Source organism: Leptopilina boulardi, unplaced genomic scaffold (assembly GCF_019393585.1).
Source record: "Leptopilina boulardi isolate dan_hultmark-lab unplaced genomic scaffold, ZJU_Lbou_2.1 LbouV2_40, whole genome shotgun sequence".
NCBI lineage: Eukaryota > Metazoa > Arthropoda > Insecta > Hymenoptera > Figitidae > Leptopilina > Leptopilina boulardi.
This window is the reverse complement of record NW_026137974.1, coordinates 1,049,670-1,077,659: the sequence shown is the minus strand read 5'-3', so window position 1 is coordinate 1,077,659 and position 27,990 is coordinate 1,049,670. Positions and strand designations below refer to the sequence as shown.

Below are 27,990 nucleotides of genomic sequence, written 5' to 3'. Positions count from 1 at the left end.
TTTTTTCATTTTTAAGTAGATTTTACTTATAACTATAAACTTACAAAAAAAATACATTTTCTCTTTTCATTTATACAAATTTTCTACACGAATATCGTTTTAATAATTAACTATATTTACAAATTTTTTATTTTATTTCCTATTATTAACAGCCTTTTTTTGTGATTAAATTAAGTCATAATCATCAGCATTTTTTTGTTACTTTACAAAATTTGTTCTATTTTGAAATTTTCAAGAAAGAAAGAAAAAGGAAAATATTGCTTTGGTAAATTTTTTTTCTTTCTTTCTTTCTTTCTTGAGAGTCATGCGATGATTATTGATTTATAATCACATTTATTACTGATAACACGTTCAGCTCGAGACTTTATCACAAAAAATGTCGCTTCTTTCAAGTTCATGAAATTATTTTTTTAGAGAGATGTATCTTTTTCCAAATTTTCTGGAACAAAAAAATTTTTAAATTATGATAAAAAAATATTTTATTTTATTTAATTTATACTTTATAAATTGAAAAAAACTTTTTTTTTTTTGAGGAAATAAGTTTTTGAATTTTTCAGAAAATGAAAAAAAGAGAATTAATTATTAATTAATATATTAATTCTTTTTGCAATATTAAAATTAAAATTACCTTCTTTGGCTTCGTAATAATTTATCCCACTCATAAAAACATCATTGACATCGAGCAATTGATCTGATTTTGATCGAAAGAGAGGACGAACATTTTCGTAAATTGATTTTCGTGATCCTTGTAAATCGCTTGCGCTTAAACTTGCATTGCTTGAGCCAAAAGATGAATTTTTTATCGATTCATAAGTCACATATCCCTGGCTACTTGTTTTAACTAGAAAAGAAAATTAATTAATAATTTTTTTTTAAACTTTAAACAATGTTTTCTTTTTATACGAAAATTATTTTCACTTTTTCTTTCATTAAAAATAATAATAACAAAAAAAATTTAATAACTCACCGACGCGAGTTTCTAGAATTTTTGGATCTAAAGCACTCATTGATTTACTGCATCTGAGACCTGAAAAATATTATATTTTTTTGTAAACTAAAAGAGAAATAGAAAATATTAAATAAAGAAAAAATAAGAGAAATATAGAAAACAAATTTAAAAAAAAAATATATTTTTAAAGAAACAATATTTTTTGTGGAAATGAAATTATTTTACAAAAAAAAATATATTTATTAAAGAAACAAAATTTTTTGTTTACAAATTTTGTATACAAAAAACTAATTTTTTATAAAAACAAAATTTTGTTTATAGAAATAAAAATTAAAAAAAAAAAATGGGAGAAAGTTTCTATATTCGGAACTTTTTTTTTTAAATAGAATTGTATTAATTTGATAATTAATTAAATTGTCAATTAATTTGATAATTAAGTAAATTGTCACTTAATTAATTTGTTAATTAATTAATTACCTTCAATGTGATGACCATTACTTTTTGGAGTATCGAGCGTTGAAGACGGAGATGATTGATACATTGGCTCCATTGAATCAGCCGAAAGTGAGATGCTATCTTTCCTCCCTGAAATGATAATTAATTTTTAAAAAAAATTTCCCAATTAACGGGATTTTTCTTTTTCTTTTTTTTTTTTTTTGCGAAACGAAAAATTAAAAAATAAAACCTACAATCTAAACTGTTGACTAATCTGAGACTCGAATTAGCAGAATCTTTTTTCTTCTTACTATTTTTATTAATTAAATCCATTGGCGGGGGTTTATCTGTAAGAAAAAAAAATAAAGTTTAAAATTTTTCAATAATTAAAATTAAAAATTCTTAATTAAATTTAAAAATAAATTAATTTTTCCAAAAAAAAATTTACTTACAATTTTTAAGAATGTAGGGATTTTTAAGTACTTGTCGTACGCAATTATAAATATAAGCGTATTGACTCTGAAAATAAAAAAATATTTTTTAATTCTTTACTTTTCTTTTTTTTTTGTCCTCAAAAAAAAAAAAAAAACATTTTTTTTCTCACCTCTCTTTGAACCATATTCAATCGATGTCTTCGCAATCGATAAACTGTTCCAAAAACATCCAATTTTCTATTATCTCTCATACTTTGTAAAAGCATATCAATTGTTATTAATGTTCCGGTCCTTCCAATTCCAGCGCTGGAAAATAAAAGAAAAATTATTTTTTCACATTTTAATTGAAAAATTAATAATTAATTAATTAAACACATTTTGCATTAAAAATTTGAAAATTCCCAAAAAAATAATTATTTCAATCAGTGAAATATTATTTATATAAAAAAAAATCGCGGCGATCGTTTAAATCTTTATAAAAAAAAAGTCCATTGTTTTTTTTTTAATTTAAAAATTAAATTTAAATTCTGGAGTGTTTCGATAATTTTTTTTTTTTTATTTTTGAAATCGCGCAATTTGTCCAGCAAAACTTTTTATCATTAGTTGCAGGCAAAGGTTAGTGATATTTTTTTATTTAAATTATTATTTTGATAAAAGCAGCGAACGAAAATAATTTCATAGCTCAAATAGAATTTAATTGAAAATTCATTAGACAGATTTTATTTTTAAATTATCACTATACCTAGAAAATTAATATAATATATATATGTATACCTGCAGTGAATTACAACGTGTCCCTTATTGGCCGTAATGTGCCGACGCATTATTTGACAAAAATTAATCATTGGATCAAAATCCTCAGGTACATCGTGATCTGGCCAATCTTTAAAATGCATATGCATTATACTTCTTTTTTGCTCGTCCTGCAATTAATTCGATTATTTATTTACTTTTTCCGAATTATTAATTAACTAATAAAGAAATTCTTTAAAAAAATTTTTTTATTATTAATTAACTAAAAATATTTTATTATTATTTTTAAATTGAATTAAAATTTTAGACAGTTCCAAAAATACTTAACATATTATTATTATTTCCATTATTATTATTATTATTATTATTTCTATTATTTCCATTATTATTATTATTATTATTATTTCTATTAATTAATAATAATTATTATCTATTAATTAATTGACATAATTTTGAAAATAAACGAAACCTACCTTTTGCAAAACCAACGTTCTTTGGGTACAAGTGCGAAAATCTAATTCACTTGTGCAGCGAATTGACATTTTTTCATACGTGAAAGTTTCACGAATTGTTGGAAAATATTGATGACATTTTTCCTGGAAACAATAAAAAAAATAAAATTAATTAATTAAATTAAATTCCGCTGATAAGTAATTTATTGACTCGAATATCATAAATAGATTTTTATCTTTAAAAAAAAAAATGAGTAATTTAAAATTAGATAAAACTAAATTATAATTTCTTTGTAAAAAAAAAATTATTACTCACCTTTCCTTTTTCAAAAAGTTGAGTCAACATTATAATTATTTTCACATCATATTGATCAATCATTCGCCAAAAATCATATGTTGTCTCTTCCTTTGGACCCTGACATGCAATATATTCATCTTCACCGGAATAGCCCTGAAAACAAAAATTAAAATATTTTTTTATATCTTTACTGAATTTAATATTTTTTGACAAAAAAAAAGTAAAATTTCTATTTTTCTTTCAGAATGATTCTTTTTTTTCTCAAAAATTCGGAAAATTTTGTATTATTTTTTTTTTTATGTAAAAGAAAGTAATAATTTTTTTTTTATTTGTATTTATTTATCTCAATATAAATAAATGGAAATAAAAAAATAATTTAAAACAAAATTCTTTTTGAAAAAAAAATACTTTTTATTTTTTTTTTGAGAATTTTTAATTCTGACAATTTTATTTTTTATTTTATAATTATTAGGTATTGTTATTATTATTATTATTATTATTATTTTTATTATTATTTATTTATTTATTATTATTATTATTTTTTTCAAAAATGAGAAAAAATTTTACTTACGGTAATAAAAGAAGCGTTAATATAATCCGTGTTTGGATCATTATCAATCACATCTAATTTCACTCGGGAAAAATCATCTGCAAATAATGAAATTTAATTTTAATTAATAATAAATAGAAATTTCATAAATAAAATTCTACCTCTAAATAAACAAAAAAAATTCTTCAAAAAAGGAAATTCTAATCAATAGAAATTTATAATAAATGAAATTCGAATAAAAACAAAATTATAATAAATTAAATTCTAATTAATAAAAATTGTAATAAATAAAATTCGAATAAAAACAAAATTATAATAAATTAAATTCTAATTAATGAAAATTGCAATAAATAAAATTCAAATAAATAAAATTATATTAAATACTATTCGGATAAATAAAATTCTAATTATTAAAAATTTAAATAAATAATATTCGGATAAAATTAAAATTCTAATTAATAAAAATTCAAATAAATAAGAAAATTTGATATTAAAATGAAGAAAAATAAATAAAAGTAATAATGTAAAATAAATTGACAATAATAATTACAGGGTAAAATGTCGGAATAACGATTTTTCTTTCTGTTTGCCTGAAGACATGCGGCGTTAGTTGGCATTTGAAGGTCCAAACTTAAAGTTTGTAGTAACTGAAATTCACAGCTGAGTTTACCAGGATTGTCAGCGAGTTGCTGACAATGACTGATAAATTTTCTCCTCGTAAATGGCGTTGGTACCGGAGATCCCGGCAAATCCGAATGCAAAAATCGTCGGAGAACACTGCAAAAAAAAATTATTTTTTTTTTTCAATTAATTAAATTGCTATCGAAATTTCAAATTTTTTACTTAAAAATAAAAACTAATTAAATTACCAGTGAAATTTTTTACTAAAAAAAAGAAAATAGCGAAATTTAAAATTTTTTACTTAAAAAAAAGACTAATTAAATTACCAGCGAAATTTTTTACTAAAAAAAAGAAAATAGCGAAATTTTACTTTTTTACTAAAAAAAAAAGAAATAGTGAAATTTTTTTTGCTAAATAAAAAGCAATTAAATTTTACTTTTTTGCTAAATAAAAATAATGAAAATTATACACAGTAAAAAAAAAGAGGGAGAAATAATTAAAAATCAAAGCACAGAAAAAAAGATTCAAACACAAAAAAAGGAAAAAAAAACAAAAAAAAACTCAAAAATTAAATTAGGGAAAAAATTTTCCAAAAATCAAATGAAACGTAAAAATGAAATAAAAATAGGAATAGAAAAAAAAAACAAAAATTTACTTTTTTCATATTAATGAATCGATGAAAACGCAAAAATGATGACACACACACTCGATTACAAAAATCATTTGAAACGTAAAATACGCGAAGAATGAAAATTCGAACTAAAATGCAAAAAAATAAATAAAATAAAATAAAATAAATAAAATAAAATAAATAAAGAAAATAAAAAACAAAAAAAAACGTGAAAATTATAAAAACGTAAATGAAATTTTAATACTAAAAATACACGCACTTGGAGAAAAAATTAGCGAACGTCTTTTGATTCCGAAAATGAGAATTCATTTTTTATTTCATTAAATTTTTAATTTTTCACCAAAAAAAAATATATCGATAATCACTTTTTCGAATCAATAATACTATCATTTTCTCTCTCTCAAAAAAAAGACTACTCTCTTTCTCTTCTTTTTTGAATGCTCTATTCACCTTCTTCTTGTGTGTTTAAAAATATCCATGCTTAAAAATAAAACGCTCTTTTAGAAATATTATATAGAATATAAGTGTAAGAATTATTTTCCGAGTGAGATATATATATATATATATATAGTATTCGTTTTGAGATGCGGTTTATATTTGTGTACGTGTAAAAAAAAAGAGCAAAAAGAGCCCAGGCCGCAAACCAATAAACAGTTTGTCGTCAACTAAACGCATACATTTTTAAATTGCGTATGACACTTGATGCATTACATATATATATTGAATGGCCTTGTCTTAGAAGTCTATATAGTTATTCTTCGTCTCTGAGTCACAGGACAAATATTGATTATTTCCTATAAGTGTATATAGGAGAAGGTACACTTACACCTGATTTTATACTTGCCGGAGATCCTTACATGAGATTTGTCATGAAATCTCGCTCTCTTATCTCTTTTTTTTTTCTTTTCGTTACGGAGAATTTTATCGCGCGTAGCAAAATTTTGTCTTAAAAAAAAAAATCAAATTTTTTTTCTCACTTTTTTTTTAGAAAAACAAATTTTTTTTCATTTTCTGACTTTTAATTAGTTTTTACTATTATTAATATTTTTATTATTAATTTTTTACTATTATTATTATTTTTATTATGAATTTTACTATTATTATTATTATTATTATTTTTACTAAAATTTTAATTTTTTTTTCACAAAAAGCGAAGCTAAAAGAAATTTATTTTTTGTATTTTATTCGAATTTACTTTTTTTTCATTATATTTCTTTGAAACGAAAATTAAAAAGGAAAAAGACAAAAGTAAAATTTGAAAAATCCCTTTTTTTGCCCCAAAAGTGGAATTATTTTTACTCGTATATTTTTTTGGAATGGAAAATATGTGAGAAAAATAATATTGAAAAGAAAGATAAATAAACGAAAAGTATTTTTTTTGTGTTGAAAATAAAATTTGGTTTGAGTATTTTTTTTTTTTAGAAAAAAAAAATATATTAAATTATAAATTTAATTATATACTTACGCGTGTAGAGAACATTTTCTAACTAACAACATCATTGTCGTTAAAATTCCAAGTACCATGATTCCAATCACAATGCCAATTATTATCGGAATATTTAATTCAGCGTCTGTAAAAAAAAATTTTACCTTAAATTAATTTTGTTGTTTTTTTTTAAAATATTAATTCAATTTTTCATTGTAAATAGAAATTTATAGAGAAAAAAAACGAAAAAATTGCAACAAAATGGAAAAAAACAGAAATTTTAAACTAAGAAACAAATTACTAATAATTATTAATTATTATTATTATTCTATTTTTATTATTATTTTATTTTATTCTTTTTATTTTTTTCTTCTATTTTATTATTATTTTTACGATTATAATTATTTGTTTAATTATCATATAAAATTTAAATAATAAAATAATAGTTATCAAAAATAATAATAAACAATTAATAATAATAATAATAATAAAATAGTAACAATTATATAATTAAAAAAATATTAATATATTAATAGTAACAATTATAAAAATAAAAGTAATAATAATAAATTAATAACAATTTTAATAATGAAAAAAATATTAATAGTAAAAAATCTAAAAATTGTATTCATAATTAATAATTGAACTGGTAGCAATATTAAAATTTTGTAGATTATTAAAAAGATATTTTTTTTTTAATGTTAATCGAAACTCACTGGTTTTGACAACAAAAATAGGAGAATCCGAATAACCGCCATCAGTAAATGCTCTCATTCGAACATCATAAAATGTCCCTGGCTTCAGGGGACCATTGCAATAAAGTCTCGAGTCCGTATTAACTGAAAGTTCTTGACAATCCGTGTCCTGTCCAAGAACAAATTTCACTGCTTTTATGTGACCATAATCAATCACATAACTTGCTAAATAAAAAAAAAAAAAAGAAAATTAAAATTAATCCTCTCTAATATTAGTAATAATAATAATTTAATAATAATAAAAATAAAAAAAAATATACTAATAATAAAATAATAAATAAACCGAAAGAAATGGACTAATTAATAATAATAATAATAATATTATCTAATTATTATACAAAAAAAATTTAGTAACTGAATTTTTTTTTCGTTAGTAATTATTTAATTTTTTAATTTAATTTTTGTATTAAAAAATAAAAGAAAGAAAACAATTACTTACGAATTTAATTTTTGTATTAAAAAATAAAAGAAAGAAAACAATTACTTACGAAATGGATTCCATTGAGGACTTGTCGCCTGATATGGAATTGAAAAATCCTTAACCATTGATTCTTGCCAACATGATGAATTTGGCCATTCATTGCCCTTTAATTCATAACGTGTTCTTGATCCTTTATTATTTCCCGTCGTTGACACCATAACAGCATAATATTTAATATTTCCATTTGTCATTGGAAATAGTGGCAATAAAACTGTTGCCGAAGTTGTTGTTCTTATTGCTTTTTGTGGATCAATTGTTAACATTTTTACATACTCAACACCCGGTTGATCTGGTACTGAAAGAGGAGAAATTTGTTTTTTTATCGTCAAATTAAAAATAAAAATTTTTTACAAATTTAAAAATTGATAATTATTATATAATAATAAAATACATATTGCATTTCTCGTAATTGGATAAATCTACAAAAAAAGAAAAAAAAAGAAAAGGAAATTGAAAATATTTTAATTAAAAAAATAACAAGTAATACCAATTTAATTTAATTTAGACAAAAAATAATTTCTAAATATTTATTATTTAATTAAATTTTAGAATTATTATATAATAATAAAATGCTTGGTCTGTCCTTCTGTCCTAACTTGAAGTTGGCCTTTTCTAATTTCACGTGTTTTTTTTTGAATAGTAATCTTATGACGTCTCAAATTTTGACAATTCTTTTTCTCATTTTTGCCAAAATTGTATAATTGTGTTTCCTTTCGGAATAAGTTTCTTTAAAATTCCAAATTCGAAAATTCAATTCACGAAGCTGAAGTACACAACGTTTACCAACGAAATTTTTTTTAAACTTGTATATTAATTCAAAAATTGGATACAAATACAAAAAATTTATGATGAGAAAAAAGATGCGCCAGGAAATTTCGTACAAGATAGTAATTTGAAAAAAATTTATTTTTCAAAATTAATTTTTAAAGTACCAGAGGCCAACGAATACCTATTAAATATTAATTATAAAAACACAGGCCTCGAATCAACTTAAAGACAAAAAAAGTCGTTTTAGTCGATTTATATTCCAAAAAAAAGTGGATTTGTTTTTTATTTTAACAAAAATATTTTACAGATTTTTAAATAAAAAATTTTTGTTTTTAATAATACTCCTTTTCGAAAGGGTTAAAGTTGAAATTTTTAGAAATAATTAAATTTCAAAAGATATTGTTAATTTTCAAACAATTTTATAAATTTTACAGAACTAAAAAAAATTTATCAAACAATTTTTGGAAAATATTTTTTAAATTTAATTGAATTTTCAAAGATTTAAAATTGAGATTTTTGAAATTAATTGAAACTTTAAGTGTTTTGTAATTAAAATTTTAAATGATTTCACTAAAAATTTATTAGAAAATGCGGACAAAATACAATAATTTGAAAATCATTTTTAATTGAAAAATGGTTTCAGATAGTTGAAATTTCAAAGAATATTATTAAAATAGTTAAAAATAATTGAACTTCCTTAGAGTTATAATTGAAATTATTAAATTTCAAAAAAAAAAAAAAATTTCGATGGAAAATTTTAGAAATAATTAAATTTTAGATGCTTTTAAATTCAAATTATTGAAAATTCAATTAATTTTGAATTCAAATTTTTGAGAATAATTAAATTTTATTTGATTTTAAATTTGGAAAATAATTGAATTTCAGTTCATTTTGAAATGAAAATTTTGGGAAATTATTGAATTTTAATTGAAATTTTGGATAATAATTTAATTTAAGTTCATTTTTGATTGAAAATTTGGATAATTAATTTTGAATAGAAATTTTAGAAAATAATTGAATTTTATTTCATTTTAAATTGAAAACTTGGTAAATAATTAAATTTTAAATTGAAAATTTTGGATAATTATTGAATTTTAATTGATTTTGAATTAAAATTTCGGGTAATAATTGAATTTTAGTTTATTTTGAATTGAAATTTTTAAAAAATAATTCAATTTTATTGTGATATTTTTTTTTTTTAATTATAAACAATTGTTAAATTTCATAAAAATTTTAATTGAAAAATAATTCTGATATAATTGAATTTGTGATGTATTTAATTAAAATTATTAAAAATAATTAATTTAGTGAAGAATCATTTTAGTTCGAAATTTGTTAAATAATTGAATTGGAGAAGATCTGAAGAAGATCTACATGTCGCATTTTATTAAAATAAGTCGACAAAAGTCGTATTTTTGAAAAAAGTCAGAAAAAATTTTTTTTTAGAAATTGCGGACAAAAATACCATAATTTTGAAAACCATTTTTAATTGAAAAATGATTTCAGATAGTTGAATTTTCAAAGAATATTACAAAAATAGTTAAAAATAATAAAATTTCGTTAAAGTTATAATTGAAATTATTAAATTTCAAAAAAAAAAATTTTCTATGGAAAATTTTAGATGCTTTCAAATTCAAATTATTGAAAATTCAATTAATTTTGAATTCAAATTTTTGAGAATAATTAAATTTTATTTCATTTTAAATTAAAAACTTGGTAAATAATTAAATTTTAAATTGAAAATTTTGGATAATTATTGGATATTTAATTGATTTTGAATTAAAATTTCTTGTAATAATTGAATTTTAGTTCATTTTGAATTGAAAATTTTGGGAAATAATTGAATTTTAATTGAAATTTTTTGATAATAATTTAATTTAAGTTCATTTTTGATTGAAAATTTAAATAATTAGTTTTGAATAAAAATTTTAGAAAATAATCGAATTTTATTTCATTTTAAATTGAAAACTTGGTAAATAATTAAATTTTAAATTGAAAATTTTGGATAATTACTGGATTTTTAATTGATTTTGAATTAAAATTTCTTGTAATAATTGAATTTTAGTTCATTTTGAATTGAAAATTTTGGGAAATAATTGAATTTCACTTGATATTGAATTAAAATTTTGGAAAATAATTGAATTTGAAAAGGAGTTTCGAAAAATAATTGAATTTTAGTTAATTTTAAATAGAAAAATTTGAAAATAATTGAATTTTAATTGAAATTTTGGATAATAATTTAATTTAAGTTCATTTTTGATTGAAAATTTAAATAATTCATTTTGAATAGAAATTTTAGAAAATAATCGAATTTTATTTCATTTTAAATTGAAAACTTGGTAAATAATTAAATTTTAAATTGAAAATTTTTGATAATTATTGAATTTTAATTGATTTTGAATTAAAATTTCTTGTAATAATTGAATTTTAGTTTATTTTGAATTGAAATTTTTTAAAATAATTGAATTTCACTTGATATTGAATTCAAATTTTGGAAAATAATTGAATTTGAAACGGAGTTTTGAAAAATAATTGAATTTTAGTTAATTTTAAATAGAAAAATTTGAAAATAATTGAATTTTAATTGAAAATTTTGAAAAATAATTGAAATTAGTTGATTTTAAATTGAAAATTTTTAAATAATTGAATTTCAATTAAAATTTTGGTAAATAATTGTATTTTAGTTAAATTTTAGTGGGTTTTCGAATTTAAATTTGGAAAATAATTGAATTTTAGTGGATTTTGATTTGAAAATTTTGAAAATAATTGAATTTTATTTGATTTTGAATTAAAATTGTTTGGTAATTTTATTTGTTATTTTTTTAAATTATAAACAATTGTTAAATTTTATAAAAATTTTAATTGAAAAATAATTTGAAATAATTAAATTTGTGATGAATTTCATTAAAATTATTAAAAATAATTAATTTAGTGAAGAATTTTTGTTAAATAATTGAAATAAAGAAGATATGAAAAAGATCTGCATTTTATACTAAAAAAAAATTTATTTTTTTAAAAAATTTTTTAAAAAATATAAAAAAAAGTCGAAATAGTCGCATTTTATTAAAATAAGTCGAAAAAAGTCGTATTTTTGAAAAAAAAAGTTGGAAATAGTCGAAAAAGTCGTATAATCCGAGGCCTGTTAAACACTCAATTTGGCGCGCGTTTAATTTTGCTAGTTCAATTAATAATATATAATTAATACTAATAAATAATAAATGGTAATAAATAAATAAATATTGAACTCACTTCCAGCGGGATAAGTTGTATAATATGTAGTGCCAGCTCCTAATTCAGTGACATTTTTCACTTTTGTTGTCAATATAAATGTATAATAATATGATGGTTTCAATTCCTCAAGATCAACCATAAATACATCGTCTTTATGAATTTCCTTTCCTGTTTCGAGTATTCGTGTAAAATTATGTATAGATTCATTTTTGACGCCATGCACAGAAATATTAAAATATTCAATAATTCCATTTAATTCACATGGTAGACCCCATTGTAAAATTGTACTCAAAATATTAGCATCATTTTTACTTCCCTCGTGTTTATAAGTAAAATTCGTCACTTTCGATGGAACTAGAATATTAAATTTTTTAATTAATTAATTAATTTTTATAATTATATTCAAGAATATTAAATAGAATTTATTCATTTTTGTTTAATTAAATTATTAAATATTAAATTTTTCAAATTAAAAAATTTGAAAACAAAAGTAAATTAAATAATAAATTAATTTATATACGTAAATTAATATATCAATTAAATTGGCGATCGATTTGAAAAAAGTAAATAAATAAAAAAAATTATTTACAAAAAGGTATTTGTAAATATTTTTTTTTTTTTTTTTTTGTCGGGGAAAATTTTTTTTCTCACCTCCAGCTTCACTGGTGAAAAATACTGATTCGCTGTAACTTCCATAACCAGCTCTTGTTTTAGCTCGTATTCTCGCCTCATAATGCGAAAAAGGCGAACCCTTCTGATGTGTATAATTTACCATTGAACCATCGATAATTGTCAAATTATTTTTCAAAGAATTACATTTATCCGGTATGGGATACAATGCATCCCACATGAATTCAATTTCATAATTTAGTATTTTTCCCGGTATATATTCCGGTAAAATCCATTCAAATGAATATTCCAAATCCGTCACATCAGTTACATTGAGTTGTGGCGCAGAAGGCACTTTGAAAATTGAAAAAAAAAAAAAAATCATTTAAATTCATTGCCAAAATTTTCTTTTTTTAAGAATTTTTCAAAAAAATAAAATTAACCTTTCTTAAATAATAAAAAAAAAAAATCAAAAAACCGAAATCTCAAAAGAATTAGAAAAAAAAATAACCAAGCGAAAAATTTTTTTAATAATTTGAAAATTGAAAAATAGAAGAAAAAGAAGAAAATACAAAAGAGAAAAATTATCAAATTGTTTGAATAATAATAATAATAATAATAATAATAATAATAATAATAATAATAATAATAATAATAGTTGTAAAAAAATAATAAATGTTTTAAACCATAAAAAAATATTTATATTATCTCCTATATAAATATTTTTATTTTTTGTAAAAATATCAAAATTTTTTTTTAAATATTCTCTTTTTAGGCAAAAAAAAAAAAAAAAATTTATTTCTTATAAATAAAAATAAATAAAATTATTTTTACCATCTTCCTCGGTTATGACATTAATAGAATCACTGGCTATACTGTCTCCCGCTTCATTTATTGTAATTGCATTACAATCATAAGTTGTAAATGGAGTTAAATTTGTTAATTCAACATTAACAAAATAACGTGGTACATGATCGATAATAATTAATGATGAATTTCCCGTTCCATTAACAGGATTATAGCCAATTCCTTCAAATTCTTTGACACTATAGTAACAATGAACAATAACTGATTTTACTGTACAATTATTTTCATTTCCAATATTCCAATAAAGTGTCATTGAATCTTTTGTATATGTTGGAGATTTTGCCCTTATTGGCTTTGGATGAACTAAAAAAATTAATTGAAAAAAATTATTTATCAAACAAAAAACAAATATGTTTTTTTTCATCTCAATTCTATTAGAAATTTTTTTTATTTTATTCTTTTTTTCTATTAAAGTTTTCTTGTTCAATTTTTTCTCAAAAAAAAAAAAAAAAAAAATGTTTTTTTTCTCAATTCTATTTTTGGATTTATTCAATTTTTTTTGAATTTTCTTCATTGCAGGCCTCGGATTGACTTTAAGGCACACATGAAAAGTCTTTTTAGTCGATATTTATATATTTATTCGAAAAAAAAGGCGAAAAAGTCGATTTTTTCAATTTTTAACAAAATTTAATTGGTTAATAAATATTTTTACATTAAATAACTAATGTTATTAGATATTAAATTCATTTTATTAATTATGTAATAAGAATAATATTCTACTAGAACATTATTATGAATTATTAGAATTAATTGAATTTCAAAAGATTATGTTAATTTTCAGAGAATAATTAAATTTTATAGAATTAAAAACAATTTGTGTTTTGAAAAAAAAAAAATGATTTCACACAGTTGAATTTTCAAAAAATTGAATTTTAATTTTAATTGATTTTAAATGAAATTTTTTTTCAAAAAATTGAATTTCACTTGATATTGAATTCAAATTTTGGAAAATAATTGAAATTCAATCGAAGTTTTGAAAAATAATTGAATTTTAGTTGATTTTGAATTTAATATTTGGAAAATAATTGAATTTTAGTTAATTTTATATAGAAAAATTTGAAAATAATTGAATTTTAATTGAAAATTTTGAAAAATAATAGAAATTAGTTGATTTTAAATTGAAAATTTTTAAATAATTGAATTTCAATTAAAATTTTGGTAAATAATTGTATTTTAGTTAAATTTTAGTGGATTTTGAATTTAAATTTGGAAAATAATTGAATTTTAGTGGATTTTGAATTGAAATTTTTTAAAATAATTGAATTTCACTTGATATTGAATTCAAATTTTGGAAAATAATTGAATTTTAGTTAATTTTAAATAGAAAAATTTGAAAATAATTGAATTTAAATTAAAAATTTTAGAAAATAATTGAATTTTAGTCTATTTTGAATTGAAATTTTGGAAAATAATTGAAATTAGTTGTTTTTGAATTGAAATTTTTTTAAATAATTGAATTTTAATTAAAAATTTGAAAAATAATTGTATTTTAGTTAAATTTTAGTTGATTTTGAATTTAAATTTGGAAAATAATTAAATTTTAGTTGATTTTGAATTGAAATTTTTGAAAAAAATTGATTTTCAATTAATTTAGAATTGGAAATTTTGAAAATAATTGAATTTTAATAGAAAATTTTGGAAAATAATTGAATTTTAGTTTATTTTGAATTGAAATTTTGAAAAATAATTGTATTTTTGTTAAATTTTAGTTGATTTTGAATGGAAATTTTTGCAAATAATTAAATTTTAGTTGATTTTGAATTGAAATTTTTGAAAAAAATTGATTTTCAATTAATTTAGAATTGGAAATTTTGAAAATAATTGAAATTCAATAGAAAATTTAGGAAAATAATTAAATTTTAGTTTATTTTGAATTGAAATTTTTAATTCAATTGAATTTTAGTTGATTTTGAATTCAAATTGTTAGAGATAATTGAATTTCAAAAAATTTTAGATGGAAAATTTTTAAAATAATTAATTTTTAGAACCTTTTAAATTGAAATTTTTGCAAATAATTAAATTTCAAGTGATTTTGAATTAAAAATTTTTGTTAATTTTATCTGCTGATTTTTCTTTAAATTATAAATAATAATTATTAAATTTCATATAAATTTTAATTGAATAATAGTTTAAGATTATTGAATTTGTAATGAATTTCATTAAAAATTATTAAAAATAAATAATTTAGTGAAGAATTTTAGTTAAAAATTTGTTAAATAATTCAAATAAAGAAGATCTAAAGATGATTTGCATTTTATACTAAAAAAAACGTATTTTGTTAAAAAAAATTTTTTTTAAATGTAAAAAAAGTCGCATTTTATTAAAATAAGTCGAAAAATGTATATTTTTGAAGAAAAAGTCGGAAAAAGTCTTATAAATTCGAGGCCTGTCATTGAAAAAGTAGAATAAAATATTATTTTGAAAACAAATTTTGTAAAAACTAAAAGAATAATTTTGTTTGTTTTTTTTTTAAATTCTTAATTTTTTTTTTTTTTCTAATTGAAAATAATAAACTTACCGCTCGGTAATGTTGGCTTTGTATTTAAAATTCGTTCCAAATCACTATCTCCATTATTAATATCAACTGCATTAATTTGTAATGCATACGATGTGCAGGGAAATAAATTTTCAAATAATATTTCAGTTTTATTTGTTGTATTCGTAAGAACAGCTAATTTAGGAACATTAGTATTTAATGTAATTCGATATTCTTTCACACAACTTGCACCAATTTCAGGTGGTGACCATACAATTTTTAATGTTTTCTCCGTTGTTCGAATGTAGGATAAATTTCTCGGTTTACTTGGTTCTATGATGAAAAAAAAGATAAAATCAATATTCACGAAATATAATAAAATTGGTTTTAATGTAAGAAAAAAAAATTTACAAAAAATTATTTCCAAAAAAAAAATTTTATTATTATTTATTTGAAAAAAATATTTGTAATAATTAAATGAAAATAATTATATTGTTAAAAATAGTTTTTATTAATTATTAAGTAAAGTTCATAAAAAAATAAAAATAGAAAGAAATACAAAAATCTAGTTAAATAAAATAAAAACAGAAAAAAAATTATAAATTGGGAAATCTTTTCTTTTAATTACAAAAATTGGGAAAATAATAATAATAATATTAATAATTAGTGAAAAATTGACTTACTGATTAATTTTGTAATCACAGTGGCATTTGTTTCTTTCGATGATTCGGAATTTTCCAATACTTTCACGACAATTGTGTATTTTACACAGGGTAAAAGATTAATTGCATTAAAATAATTATTTTTCGTCGTTTCATTATAAACAATTTCTTCTCTTTCACTAGTGGAATTAAATATCAAAATCAAATATGGAATTACACATTCATTATTTCCAGACGATGTCCACGAAATATTGACAGAAGTTTCCTTAACAATTGTAGTTAAATTCTTCACTTCATTAAATTCTGTAATTTAAAAGCAAAAAAATCACATTAAATTTAAATTAATAACTTTTCCTATTTTTTCAAATAATTGGAAAAATTTCCAATTTTTTTTGCAAATTAAATTAAATTTTTAATATCTAATAAAGTTTATTTAATTAAATTTTTTGTTTAATTAAATTAATTAAATTAAAATTTTTTTTACTCACTTGAGGATTTAGTAAATTCGGTTACAATTTCTCCCTCTGATAATCCACTATCTCCATCTGCTTTAACAATAAAATTATATTTTCTACAAGGCATGAGATTTTCAACAAGAAATGAATTTATTTTTGTTCCTTGTTGTGAAATTAAATTATTTCCACTGTCAAAAATTTCCACTATATATTGTGTAATACATTTATGATTTTTTGGCAAATCCCATGAAATATTTGCCGTTGTTTCACTTGTTTTTACATTTAAATTTAACACTTTATCAGGAACTGTGAAAAAAAAGAGAACAAATAATTTATTTTTACATTTTTTTTTTTTTAATTTAAATTTTACAAATTTGAATTTATTTTTTTATTCAAAGTTGATTTGAAATTAAATTTAATTGAATAAATAAATAATTAAGTAACTTAATAATTAGTTAATGAATTTAAATAAATAATTAATTAGAAATTATTAATAATTTAGTTTCTTAGGAAAATAAAAATTGAAAAATTAAAAATTTTCAAATCTCCCAAAAAAAAACTTACCAACAGATTTTGTTGTATTTTCAATAATACTTTTCTCCGAAAATCCAATATTTTCTTTGCCTTGTGCAACAACAATAATTATATATTTTGCGCATGGTTGAAGATATTCGGCATTATAATAAAGTTTGTCTGCTGTTATGTTAATTTTTTCAAAATTCATATCATCAATTACTTTTACACTATAATTTGACACACATTCACTATTTTTTAATGGCAATAGCCAAGAAATATTTAAAAAAGTTTCCCCAGCTTCGACACTTAATTTTTCCACTGCGCTAGGAACTAAAAAAAAAACAAAAATAAAAATAATTTTAACAATACATTAATTTATTTATTTTTTTGAAAATTATTTTCCAAAAAAAAAAATTTCGTTTTTCAAAATAAATCAGTAGGTATTTTATTTATTTTTAATTATTTAATATTTTAGATTCAAATTCATTAGTTGGTATTTAATAGTTAATTAATAATTTTAAAAATTTAATTTTTATTTCAAAATTTTTTTCAAATTTTCTTTTCTTTTTAATTATTTATTAAGTATAATATAATAATAATAATAATAAAATTATTAAATGTCCTTTGTGGAAAAATTTCGAGTCTTTATCTAAAACCAGATATCTTTATTATTATTATTATTATTATTTCTCTGATATTAAAAATTGGGAATAACTGCGAATATTATCAGATAATCAAGAGTCAGAAAAAAAATTTTGTTTCCCGTTTTTTTTTGTAAAAAGAAACTATTTTTTTGGGAAAATTAAAAAAAAAATTTAATTGTAAAAATATTTTTTTTTATTCAAAATGGATTTTTTTTTTTTAATTATTTTTTAAACCACACTTTTTTTTTTTTTAATGTCAAAAAAAGAGAAATTTCCAAAAAAATATTTATTTTGAAAAAAGGAATTTTTTTTAGTAAATAATTTTCAAGAAAAAAAAAAGAAAAGAAAAATAAATGAATAAAAAAAATTAAATTATAATTTACCAGCAGCATTTGTTGAAGATTCGAGAATTTTTGTCTCATGCGGCTTTTTATCATCTTTGGGATCCTTTTTTCCTTTGTAAATTTTAATTATATAAATTGAGCATGATTGTAATTTTGTAATTTTATAAATAGAAAGCTCTGTTGTTTTTGATAAAAAATTGTTGGAATTTTTTTTGCCCCATTCAATTGTATATAATGGAACAATATCTTCTTTCACATCCCATGAAATTGTTATTGAATCTGTAGTGACGTTAATTATCGTCAAATTCTCCATAGGAACTGAAAAAAATTTGAAAAATCTAATGAAAAAAAACACACACAAATTTTAGTTTAAAAAAAAAATTAAAATTTTAATTAAAAAGGAAATTTTTAATTAAAAAAAAAATCTTATTACAAAAAAAAGGAAATATTTTAAGAAAACGAAAATTTAAATTTCAAATATAATTTTTTTTTTTCAAAAAATTTTGAATACACACCATCTGGAGGTTTGTGAGATTTAATATCCTCATTTTCCAATTCGATTTGATTGATTTTCAATTCATCGTCAAATTCATCGGAGATAATATTTTCATCTAAAGAAATTTGCGTTGTCTCGTCTTGTTTCGAAAATGTCAAAAAATTCAAATATGAATCATTATTATTATTATTATCATAATTCAACGAATCCAATTGATTTTTATCAAATTTCGTTTCTTTAATTTCATTTCCAAAAACGTAGAGAATTTGCAAAATATACAAAAATCCCTGCAGTCGTTTTCGAGGAATCATTTTTTTTTCTTCCTTTTAAGTCCTGAAAAAATATAGTAATTAAAATTTTTTTTTTTACAAAGAAACTTTTATTTTCTCTCTTTCATATTTTTTCTTCTTATACTTTTTTTTAACTCTTAAATAAATAAATAAATTTTTTTAATTCATAAAAATTAATTTTTCTTCAAAATGAAATAATTTAAATATTTTAGGTGCAAATATAAGAACTAATTTTTTTTTTTTAATTTACAAATATAAAAGATAATTAGCAGGAAAAAAAATTTTTCAATTGACAAAATCGAACGATTTTTAAGCTTCCGAAGTTTTGACAATATATTGAAAAAAAAAAAATAAAAGATGTTTTAAGAGATAATCTAGTTTCATTTACGACTCAATATATGAATGACTGATCATTCAGTTATTAAAGATTATTATTATCTGCCGAAAACAAAAAGAAAAATAAAAAAAAAATTCAGGTACTCATGATTTTAAAAAAATCGTTTTGACGAGAAAAATGAAACTTATTTCATTTTTATGATGCCAATAAAATTAAATTAACGATAAAAAAAATAGATAATAATAAGTCAAATTAACGAGAAAATAATTAAAAAATAAAAAGTAAAAAAAAAAAATGAGGAAACAAAACAATTTGTATTCTCTTTTTATCGAGTATTTTTTTTATATATAAAAAATAATAATTTACCACCTTTTCGACAAATTTACCTTTTCGTAAATATAATAATTAATAATAATAATAAATAATAATTAAATAATTTATTAATAAATGAAAAAAAAATTTTATTTATAAAAATTATATTATTATTAGTTAAATTAAATTGTCACTATTATTTGTCAATTATTATTATATGTATAAAATCCGATGGTCAATTTTATTACTTCAAATAGCTTTTGATAAATCTTATCAGTCTCCAATGTAAATTGCTTGTGTCAGTGTTAAACAATTTTTCCATTTTTTTTTTTACTTTTCTACGCGAAGTCTTGAATATTTCTCATTATTTTTATAAAATAATAAAAATAATAATATAATAATATATTATTAATATAAAAATATAAAAAAATATAAAATAATAAAATAATAATAATAATAATAAAATTTCTAATTTAATACGTTTGAAATTTAAATAAATTTATTTATTTTTAATTTATTTACGTGACGAATAATAATAATAATAAATATTATTATTACCATTATTTTATAATTATACTATTATTAATTATTAATTAATTATTATTATTATTATATTAATATTTATAGAGTATTATTTTATATAAATATAAAAATTTAATTTTGTTTTTGAATTTTCGGAATTTTCAAATTTTTATAAATTCAATTTAATTTTGCAATATTATTAAAAATTTATAATCTAAATCCTAATTGAATTATTATTATTATTATTATTATTATTAATTATTTTTGAGAATCGATTATTATTTATTTATTATTTTTAATTTTTATTAAAATTATATATATTAAAAAAATATTATTATTATTTATTAAAAAAAAACTCTAAAAAAAAATTTTTTTTTTCCAATAAGAAGAATTTGTTTAGTAAACAATTATTATTTTATTGTCGTTTTGATATCGTTTGATATATTATATTCTTGTAATTTTCTCGAAAGAATTTAAACACCTTGAAATCACTGTTTCTTGTGTGTGTATGTTCACGCGATTAATCATCCATTTGAGAAATTATTATTATATCGATTGATATAGTTTTATCAAAAGTCCAATATCTATCGATTTGCTTTTTAAGTGATTTGTATCATCATGTATTTTGATTACAGTAGGAAAACTATTTACCAAAAAAAAAAAGAAAAATATAAAGAAAAAGACAAAAAAAAGAAGAAAAAGAAATGTCTTAATTTCAAAAAAAATAAATATTTTGCAAAAAACAATATCGACGAAAAATCCTTATCAATATTTTATTTTCAAGAAATCAATCATTTTTTTATTTTTTCCGAATTGAGAATTAAATTTTGTTTTCAAACTGGAATTTTTGTAATATATTTAATACTAAAATAGGGGGAAAAATTTTTAATTGTTCTAAAAATAATTTTTCAAGATTTAAAAAATTTATTAATAACTAAAATATTTTTTGGAAAAAAAAAAGAGAGGGAAAAAAATTCTGTGTATTAAAAAATAAAATTTTCTCGAAGGAAAATAATTTATTCAAAACGCAAAGAATTTTGAAAAAAAAAAATTCCTTTTTCTTTTGCGCAAAAAATTAGTTGAAAACAAAAAAAAAATACTCACGAAGGTATTTTAAGAATTATTAATCCATCCAAAAGATTTTTTCTATAAAACGTATTCCACATATTTTTCTTTTTTTTATCGTCTCTATGAATTTTTTTTTTTTAAAGAATCGTTTTTATTTAATATCCTGTTACACTTCACTGTTTTTTTTTTTCTTTTTTTTTATTTATTTTTTCACTATTTTTCTTTTCATTTTTACCCTTTGACTATTTTTTCGCGCCAATTTCTTTTTTTGTACCACTAAATAATAAAAGAAAAATAAATTAAAATAAAAAGAAAATAAAATAAACAAAAACAAAATATTCAAAAATTGGGAAAGAAAATAAACGCGATTTAATTGTAAAGTGACTTGAATAGTCAAAAGTATAAAGAAGTTTTGATAAGCATGAGTGTCCAACAGTAACTGGAACTTCCTGTCTCGTTATGTCCTCCCTCCTAGTTCACTGATATCAGCGATAACATAAAAAAAAAGAAAAAAAAAAAACTCGCACAGCAGTTGCACTCTCTTCACAACAGTTTATTAATTATTCTTATTCGATAGAGAGAGGAGTTCATTATTATTCTCTCAAAATGTGGTTTCTATAAATACTGTGAATTTTACAATTTTGTCATTGCAAAAAATTACAATTTCGAAATTTTACATTTTACAATGTTCTTTTTTTAATTTTTCTTTTTTAATTTCAATGTTGTAAATTATTTTTTCTAGTCACAAAAATGGGAATAATAATAATTTAATTTTTGAATTTAATTTACAATGAAATTTATTAATAAATAATAATAATAATAATAATAATAATAATAATAAACAAATTCTAAATTTTACAATTTATATATTTATTTATTTTTATTTAATTTATTTTTTTTGTAAATTTTCTAAAACCAAAATTGCAAATTAAAAAGTATTTTTTTCTAATTTCAAAATTAGCAATAATAATAAAAATAATAAGATAATTTATAATAAAATTTGTCTATGAATCGCGTAAATTTGAAATAAATAAGAAATAATGATATTTAATAATAAAAAAATATAAAAATAAGTAAATTAAGTTTTTTTTGGAAATTTTTAAATTCCAGTATTGCAAATTAAAAATTATTTATTTCATAATCACAAAAAACAACAATAATTTAGTTTATTTTATAACAAAATTTATATTTATAATTAATTAATTATAAACAAATTCTATAATTACAATTATATCAATTATAATATTTATAATTATTTTTTTATAAGTTTAAAATAAATATATAATAATAATAATAAAAATAAAAATAATAAAAAAACAAAATTAAGCAAATGGAAAAATTTTACAATCCTGATATTACAAATATTAATCCGGAAGTTGTAAATTTTACAATTATTTTTTTTGTAAATTTTTTTAAAACCAAAATTGCAAATTAAAAAGTATTTTTTTCTAATTTCAAAATTAGCAATAATAATAAAAAATAATAATATAATTTATAATAAAATTTGTCTGTGAATCGCGTAAATTTGAAAGAAATAAAAAATAATGATATTAATAATAAAAAAAATATAAAAATAAGTAAATTAAGTTTTTTTTTGGAAATTTTTAAATTCCAGTATTGCAAATTAAAAATTATTTATTTCATAATCACAAAAAACAACAATAATTTAATTTATTTTATAACAAAATTTATAATTAATTAATTATAAAAAAATTTTATAATTAAAATTATATTATTTATAATTAATTTTTTTATAAGTTTAAAAAAAATATATAATAATAATAATAAAAATATAATAAAAATAAAAATTATAAAAAAAAACAAAATTAAGCAAATGGAAAAATTTTTACAATCCTGATATTACAAATATTAATCCGGAAGTTGTAAATTTTTAAATTCCAATACCGAGAAAAAAATTAAAAAAAGACAAAAAACAACAATGAAACACGAAATAATAAAATATAAAAAAATTAAATTAATAAAAAATAGAATTAAATACATAAAAAATAAAATATATATTTTTTTTGAAATATAAAAGAAAATAAATTATAAACAGTAGAAAAATTTAATTTATATTCGCATAAAAAAAAAACTCCGAATTTTTTTTTCAAATATAAAAGAAAATAAATTAATAAAATTTCATTTACTTGCATTATTAATTTAAAAAAAAAAATTCATCAAAATTACTTCGTATCGAAGTGCCCAGTAAAATATCAAAAAAAAAAAGAAAAATATTTCCCACCTACCTGTTGCACTAAGAAAATTCGACGCTTGGCGTCCTCCACTTTCTATTTTCCTTCTGGACCATGAAAAACTCGGGGGAAAAATTTCCCTCCACTAAAGATTTAGATTTAAAAAGAAAAATATTCACCACTTTTTTTTCTCCTCATAAAAATACAATTTTCACATCCTGCGGAACCGAAAAAAAAAATTCAAATTTATTATTTACAATTACGAATAAAAAAAATAAATAAAATAAAAATTGCCACCAAAAAAAAAAAATTTGAAAAGAGAAAAATTTATTTCAACTCTCTTTCTATACCGTGGCTTGGACGATTTGGAACTGGTAGGCGCGCGCGAAACAGGGAGAAATATACAACAAGGCCATGTGTTTTCTTCAAAAGGAAAAGAAGATATCTGTGGGACTACCCCCACAAAGAAGACTCGGAAATAGAATGCTTTAACGGTATATATATATATACATGTGCGATGGGGACCTTTCCACACTTGTAAAAATGCACGCAGGCCACTTGTGTATATATATGTATGTATATTTACAGACACTCAAATACACTTCACAGTCTCTTTGAATAAGCTGATGGACCCTTTGGGCCTTAAGGTCCCCTTTTCTCCCCTCTCCCTCTTCTCTTTTCTCCTCGGCTCCTCCTTCTTCAAGGATTGTGAACGAGAGATGAGAGAGAAAAAAAAAAAAAAAGGAGGAGGAGGAGGGGGATTCATAGGGGCTCAAAAACAAGAGATCGTATTCATGGACACCTGCGCGGTTATTTCTTTCATCCCTCGCGCGCGAGGCTTCCAAAAAATTATAATATTATATTTAGTGGTTTTTTTTTGTGGTGGGCAAAAAAAAAAAATTGAAATCAACTCTCGACAATATTTTCCTGCAAAAAGAAAAAAAATTATTTAAAAAATTTTTTTTAGTTTGCAATTTTTTATGTAAACAAAAATAGAATTTTTAAATGGTGAAAACTAGATTTTTCGAATAAAAAAAAAACTGAATTTTTAAATAAACAAAAACCGATAAAAATAGTATTTTCAAATAAACAAAAACTGAATTTTTAAATATATAGAAAAATAGAATTTTCAAATAAAGAAAAAACAGAATTTTTAAATAAACAAAAACAAAACTTTTAAATATAGAAAAGTAGAATTTGCAAATAAACAAAAATAGAATTTTAAAATTTACAGACCTCGGATCGACTTAAAGGCGTTTTAGTTTTAGTTTTAGTCGTTTTAATTTAGTTGAAGTCGATTTATATTCCAAAAAAAAGTCGAAAAAATCGATTTTTTTTTTATTTTAACAAAAATATTTTACAGATTTTTAAATAAAAATTTTTTTTTTTAAATAATAATACTTTTGTAAGGGATAAAATTGAAATTTTTAGAAATAATTGAAATTCAAAAAGATTTTGTTAATTTTCAGACAATAATTAAATTTTACAGAACTAAAAATAATTTATTAAATAATTTTAGATAACATTTTTTTCAATGTTATTGAATTTTCAAAGATTTACAATTCACATTTTTAAAATTAATTGAATTTCAAGTGATTTTTAATTAAAAATTTTTGATGATTTCACTAAAAAAATTTTTTTTTTTAGAAATTGCGGACAAAAATGCAATAATTTTGAAAACCATTTTTAATTGAAAAATGGTTTCAAATAGTTGTATTTTCAAAGAATATTACAAAAATAGTTAAAAAATATTTAAAGTTCCTTAGAATTATAATTGAAATTATTAAATTTCAAAAAATTTTCGATGGAAAATTTTTAGAAATAATTAAATTTTAGAAGCTTTTAAATTCAAATTTTAGAAAATAATTGAATTTTAATTGAAATTTTTGATAATAATTCAATTTTAGTTGACTTTTGATTGAAAATTTTGATAATTAATTTTGAATTAAAATTTTTGAGTATAATTGAATTTTAGTTGAATTTGAATTGAAAATTCGGAAAATAATTTAATTTTATTTGACTTTAAATTGTAAATTTGGAAAATAATTGAATTTTAAAAGATTTTGAATTGAAAATTTTGAAAATAAATGGATTTTCTTTGATTTTGAATTGAAATTTTGGATAATAATTAATTTTGGGTAATAATTGAATTTTAGTTGATGTTGAATTAAAATTTTTGAAAATAATTGAATTTTAGTTGATTTTTGATTGAAAATTTTGATAATAATTAATTTTAAATTAAAATTTTTGAGTATAATTGAATTTTAGTTGATTTTGAATTGAAAATTCGGAAAATAATTTAATTTTATTTGACTTTAAATTGTAAATTTGGAAAATAATTGAATTTTAAAAGATTTTGAATTGAAAATTTTGAAAATAAATGGATTTTCTTTGATTTTGAATTGAAATTTTGGATAATAATTAATTTTGGGTAATAATTGAATTTTAGTTGATGTTGAATTAAAATTTTTGAAAATAATTGAATTTTAGTTGATTTTTGATTGAAAATTTTGATAATAATTAATTTTAAATTAAAATTTTTGAGTATAATTGAATTTTAGTTGATTTTGAATTGAAAATTCGGAAAATAATTAAATTTTATTTGATTTTAAATTGAAAATTTGAAAGATAATTGAATTTTAAAAGATTTTGAATTTAAAATTTTGAAAATAAATGGATTTTCTTTGATTTTGAATTGAAATTTTGGATAATAATTTAATTTTACTTGATTGAAAATTTTGATAATAATTAATTTTGGGTAATAATAATTGAATTTTAGTTGATTTTGAGAATTAAAATTTTTGAAAATAATTGAATTTTATTTGATTTTGAATTGATTTATGGTTTTGAATTAAAAATTTTTAATAATGTTATTTGATATTTTTTTTAAATTATAAACAATTGTTTAATTGAGAAATAATTTGAAATAATTTAATTTGTAATGAATTTCATTAAAAATTATTAAGAATAATTAATTTAGTGAAGAATTTTAGTTAAAAATTTGTTAAATAATTGAAATAAAGAAGATTTGCATTTTATACTAAAAAAAAATATATTTTATTTAAAATTTTTTTTTTAAAATGTAAAAAAAAGTCGAAATAGTCGCATTTTATTGAAATAAGTCGAAAAAAGTCGGAAATAGTCGAAAAAGTCGTATAATCCGAGGCCTGAATGTAGAAAAATAAAATTTTTGAATAAAAACAGAATTTTTAAGTATATAGAAAAATAGAATTTTTAATTTCCAATATTTAGAATTTTTTCAAATTTACTTTACTGGCATTTAAAAATTTTTGCAATTTTATTAAATAATATTTAAAAAACAATACCGATCTGGAAAATTTTGTATCACACATCGAAATTTGTTTATAAAAATTCATTTTTTTTTAATAACATTTAATAATTTACAATATTTGGAATTTATTAAAGAATATTGTAAATTTTTATAATCCCGGAATATTAAAATTTATATCGAAAATTTTTTTGCGAATTCCCAATAGTTATATTTTTTACTTCACTTTTAAATTTGTTCAAATTTTTATGGCGGATAAAAAAACTCGCGGATTAATCGCGAATATTTTCCATGAGAAAAAAAAATATAAATAAATTTTATGATTTAATATTTTTTTTAAAAAAATGTTAAATATTGGAATTTTTGAATTTACAATAATTGTATTTTCAAATTTCTAATATTTGGAGTTTTAAAAATTTACTACAGTTGCAACGCAAATTTTACAATTTTAACGTATTAAAAATTACAATGCCAGTATAATTTTCAATTTTTAAATTGAAATAATTCTAAATTTCTAAAATCGATTAAAAAAAATTTTTAGTTTTTAAAATTTACATTTGTATTTTCTTTTATAATATAATAAACATTAATGTTATAACAAACCAGTATAATAAAATAATTTATTGTTAATTATTACCAGTATAATAAAAAAAAAGTATTGTAAATTTTCTAATTCTAATATTGTAAAATCTTACGAATTTCTTATTTTAAATTCTGTTATTGTAAACAAAATTAATTTTATTAAATAAATATAAAAGAAACGGTAAAAATAAAAAAAAATGTACAAATAGAAAACAATAAAAAGTGAAAAATAATTTGTAAAAATTAAAATTTTTAAATAAAATCAAAATTAAAATCAAATAAAATAAAATAATATTTAAAAGGAAACTAAAAATCTAAACCTTAAAAGCCGGTGAAAAGACTGTTTCCGTGTTCCGAAAAAACAATCCAAAAAAAGAAACACCTATTTCCGAAATGTAAACGAGAAGACGACGCATATCCTGTTCCGTTTGAAATCCGGATCTTTTTTTTTTCTTTTTTGAAAGAAATAAAATCACATCTGGCGACAGCGTGTCTTGTTTACTTTCCCATCGTCTCTTCATCATTCACCTCTCTTCGAAATTGTA

At 19.1% G+C, this 27,990-nt stretch overlaps 1 protein-coding gene across 2 annotated transcripts; it reads right to left on the bottom strand.

Moving 5' to 3' along the window:
* Positions 1-116: 116 nt before the first annotated feature.
* On the bottom strand, positions 117-24,113 carry LOC127289182 (tyrosine-protein phosphatase 10D). 2 transcript variants are annotated; one of them, XM_051316980.1, is made up of 26 exons: positions 23,925-24,113; positions 23,629-23,792; positions 18,873-19,186; positions 18,397-18,675; positions 17,418-17,699; positions 16,887-17,159; positions 16,420-16,701; positions 15,779-16,069; positions 13,228-13,563; positions 12,436-12,747; positions 11,803-12,138; positions 7,793-8,080; positions 7,266-7,469; positions 6,589-6,694; positions 4,422-4,648; positions 3,893-3,969; positions 3,340-3,474; positions 3,045-3,167; positions 2,593-2,741; positions 1,989-2,124; positions 1,837-1,903; positions 1,639-1,731; positions 1,427-1,534; positions 968-1,027; positions 629-841; positions 117-439 (listed from the first exon to the last, which is right to left on the bottom strand). In XM_051316980.1, the coding sequence occupies exons 3-26, from the start codon at positions 19,162-19,164 to the stop codon at positions 411-413; spliced, it is 4,698 nt and encodes a 1,565-aa protein (XP_051172937.1). In that variant the 5' UTR covers positions 19,165-19,186; positions 23,629-23,792; positions 23,925-24,113; the 3' UTR covers positions 117-410. The 2 variants fall into 2 exon arrangements, with proteins under 2 accessions (XP_051172937.1, XP_051172936.1); XM_051316979.1 differs by lacking the exons at positions 23,629-23,792; positions 23,925-24,113 and adding an exon at positions 21,419-21,671.
* Positions 24,114-27,990: the final 3,877 nt, after the last annotated feature.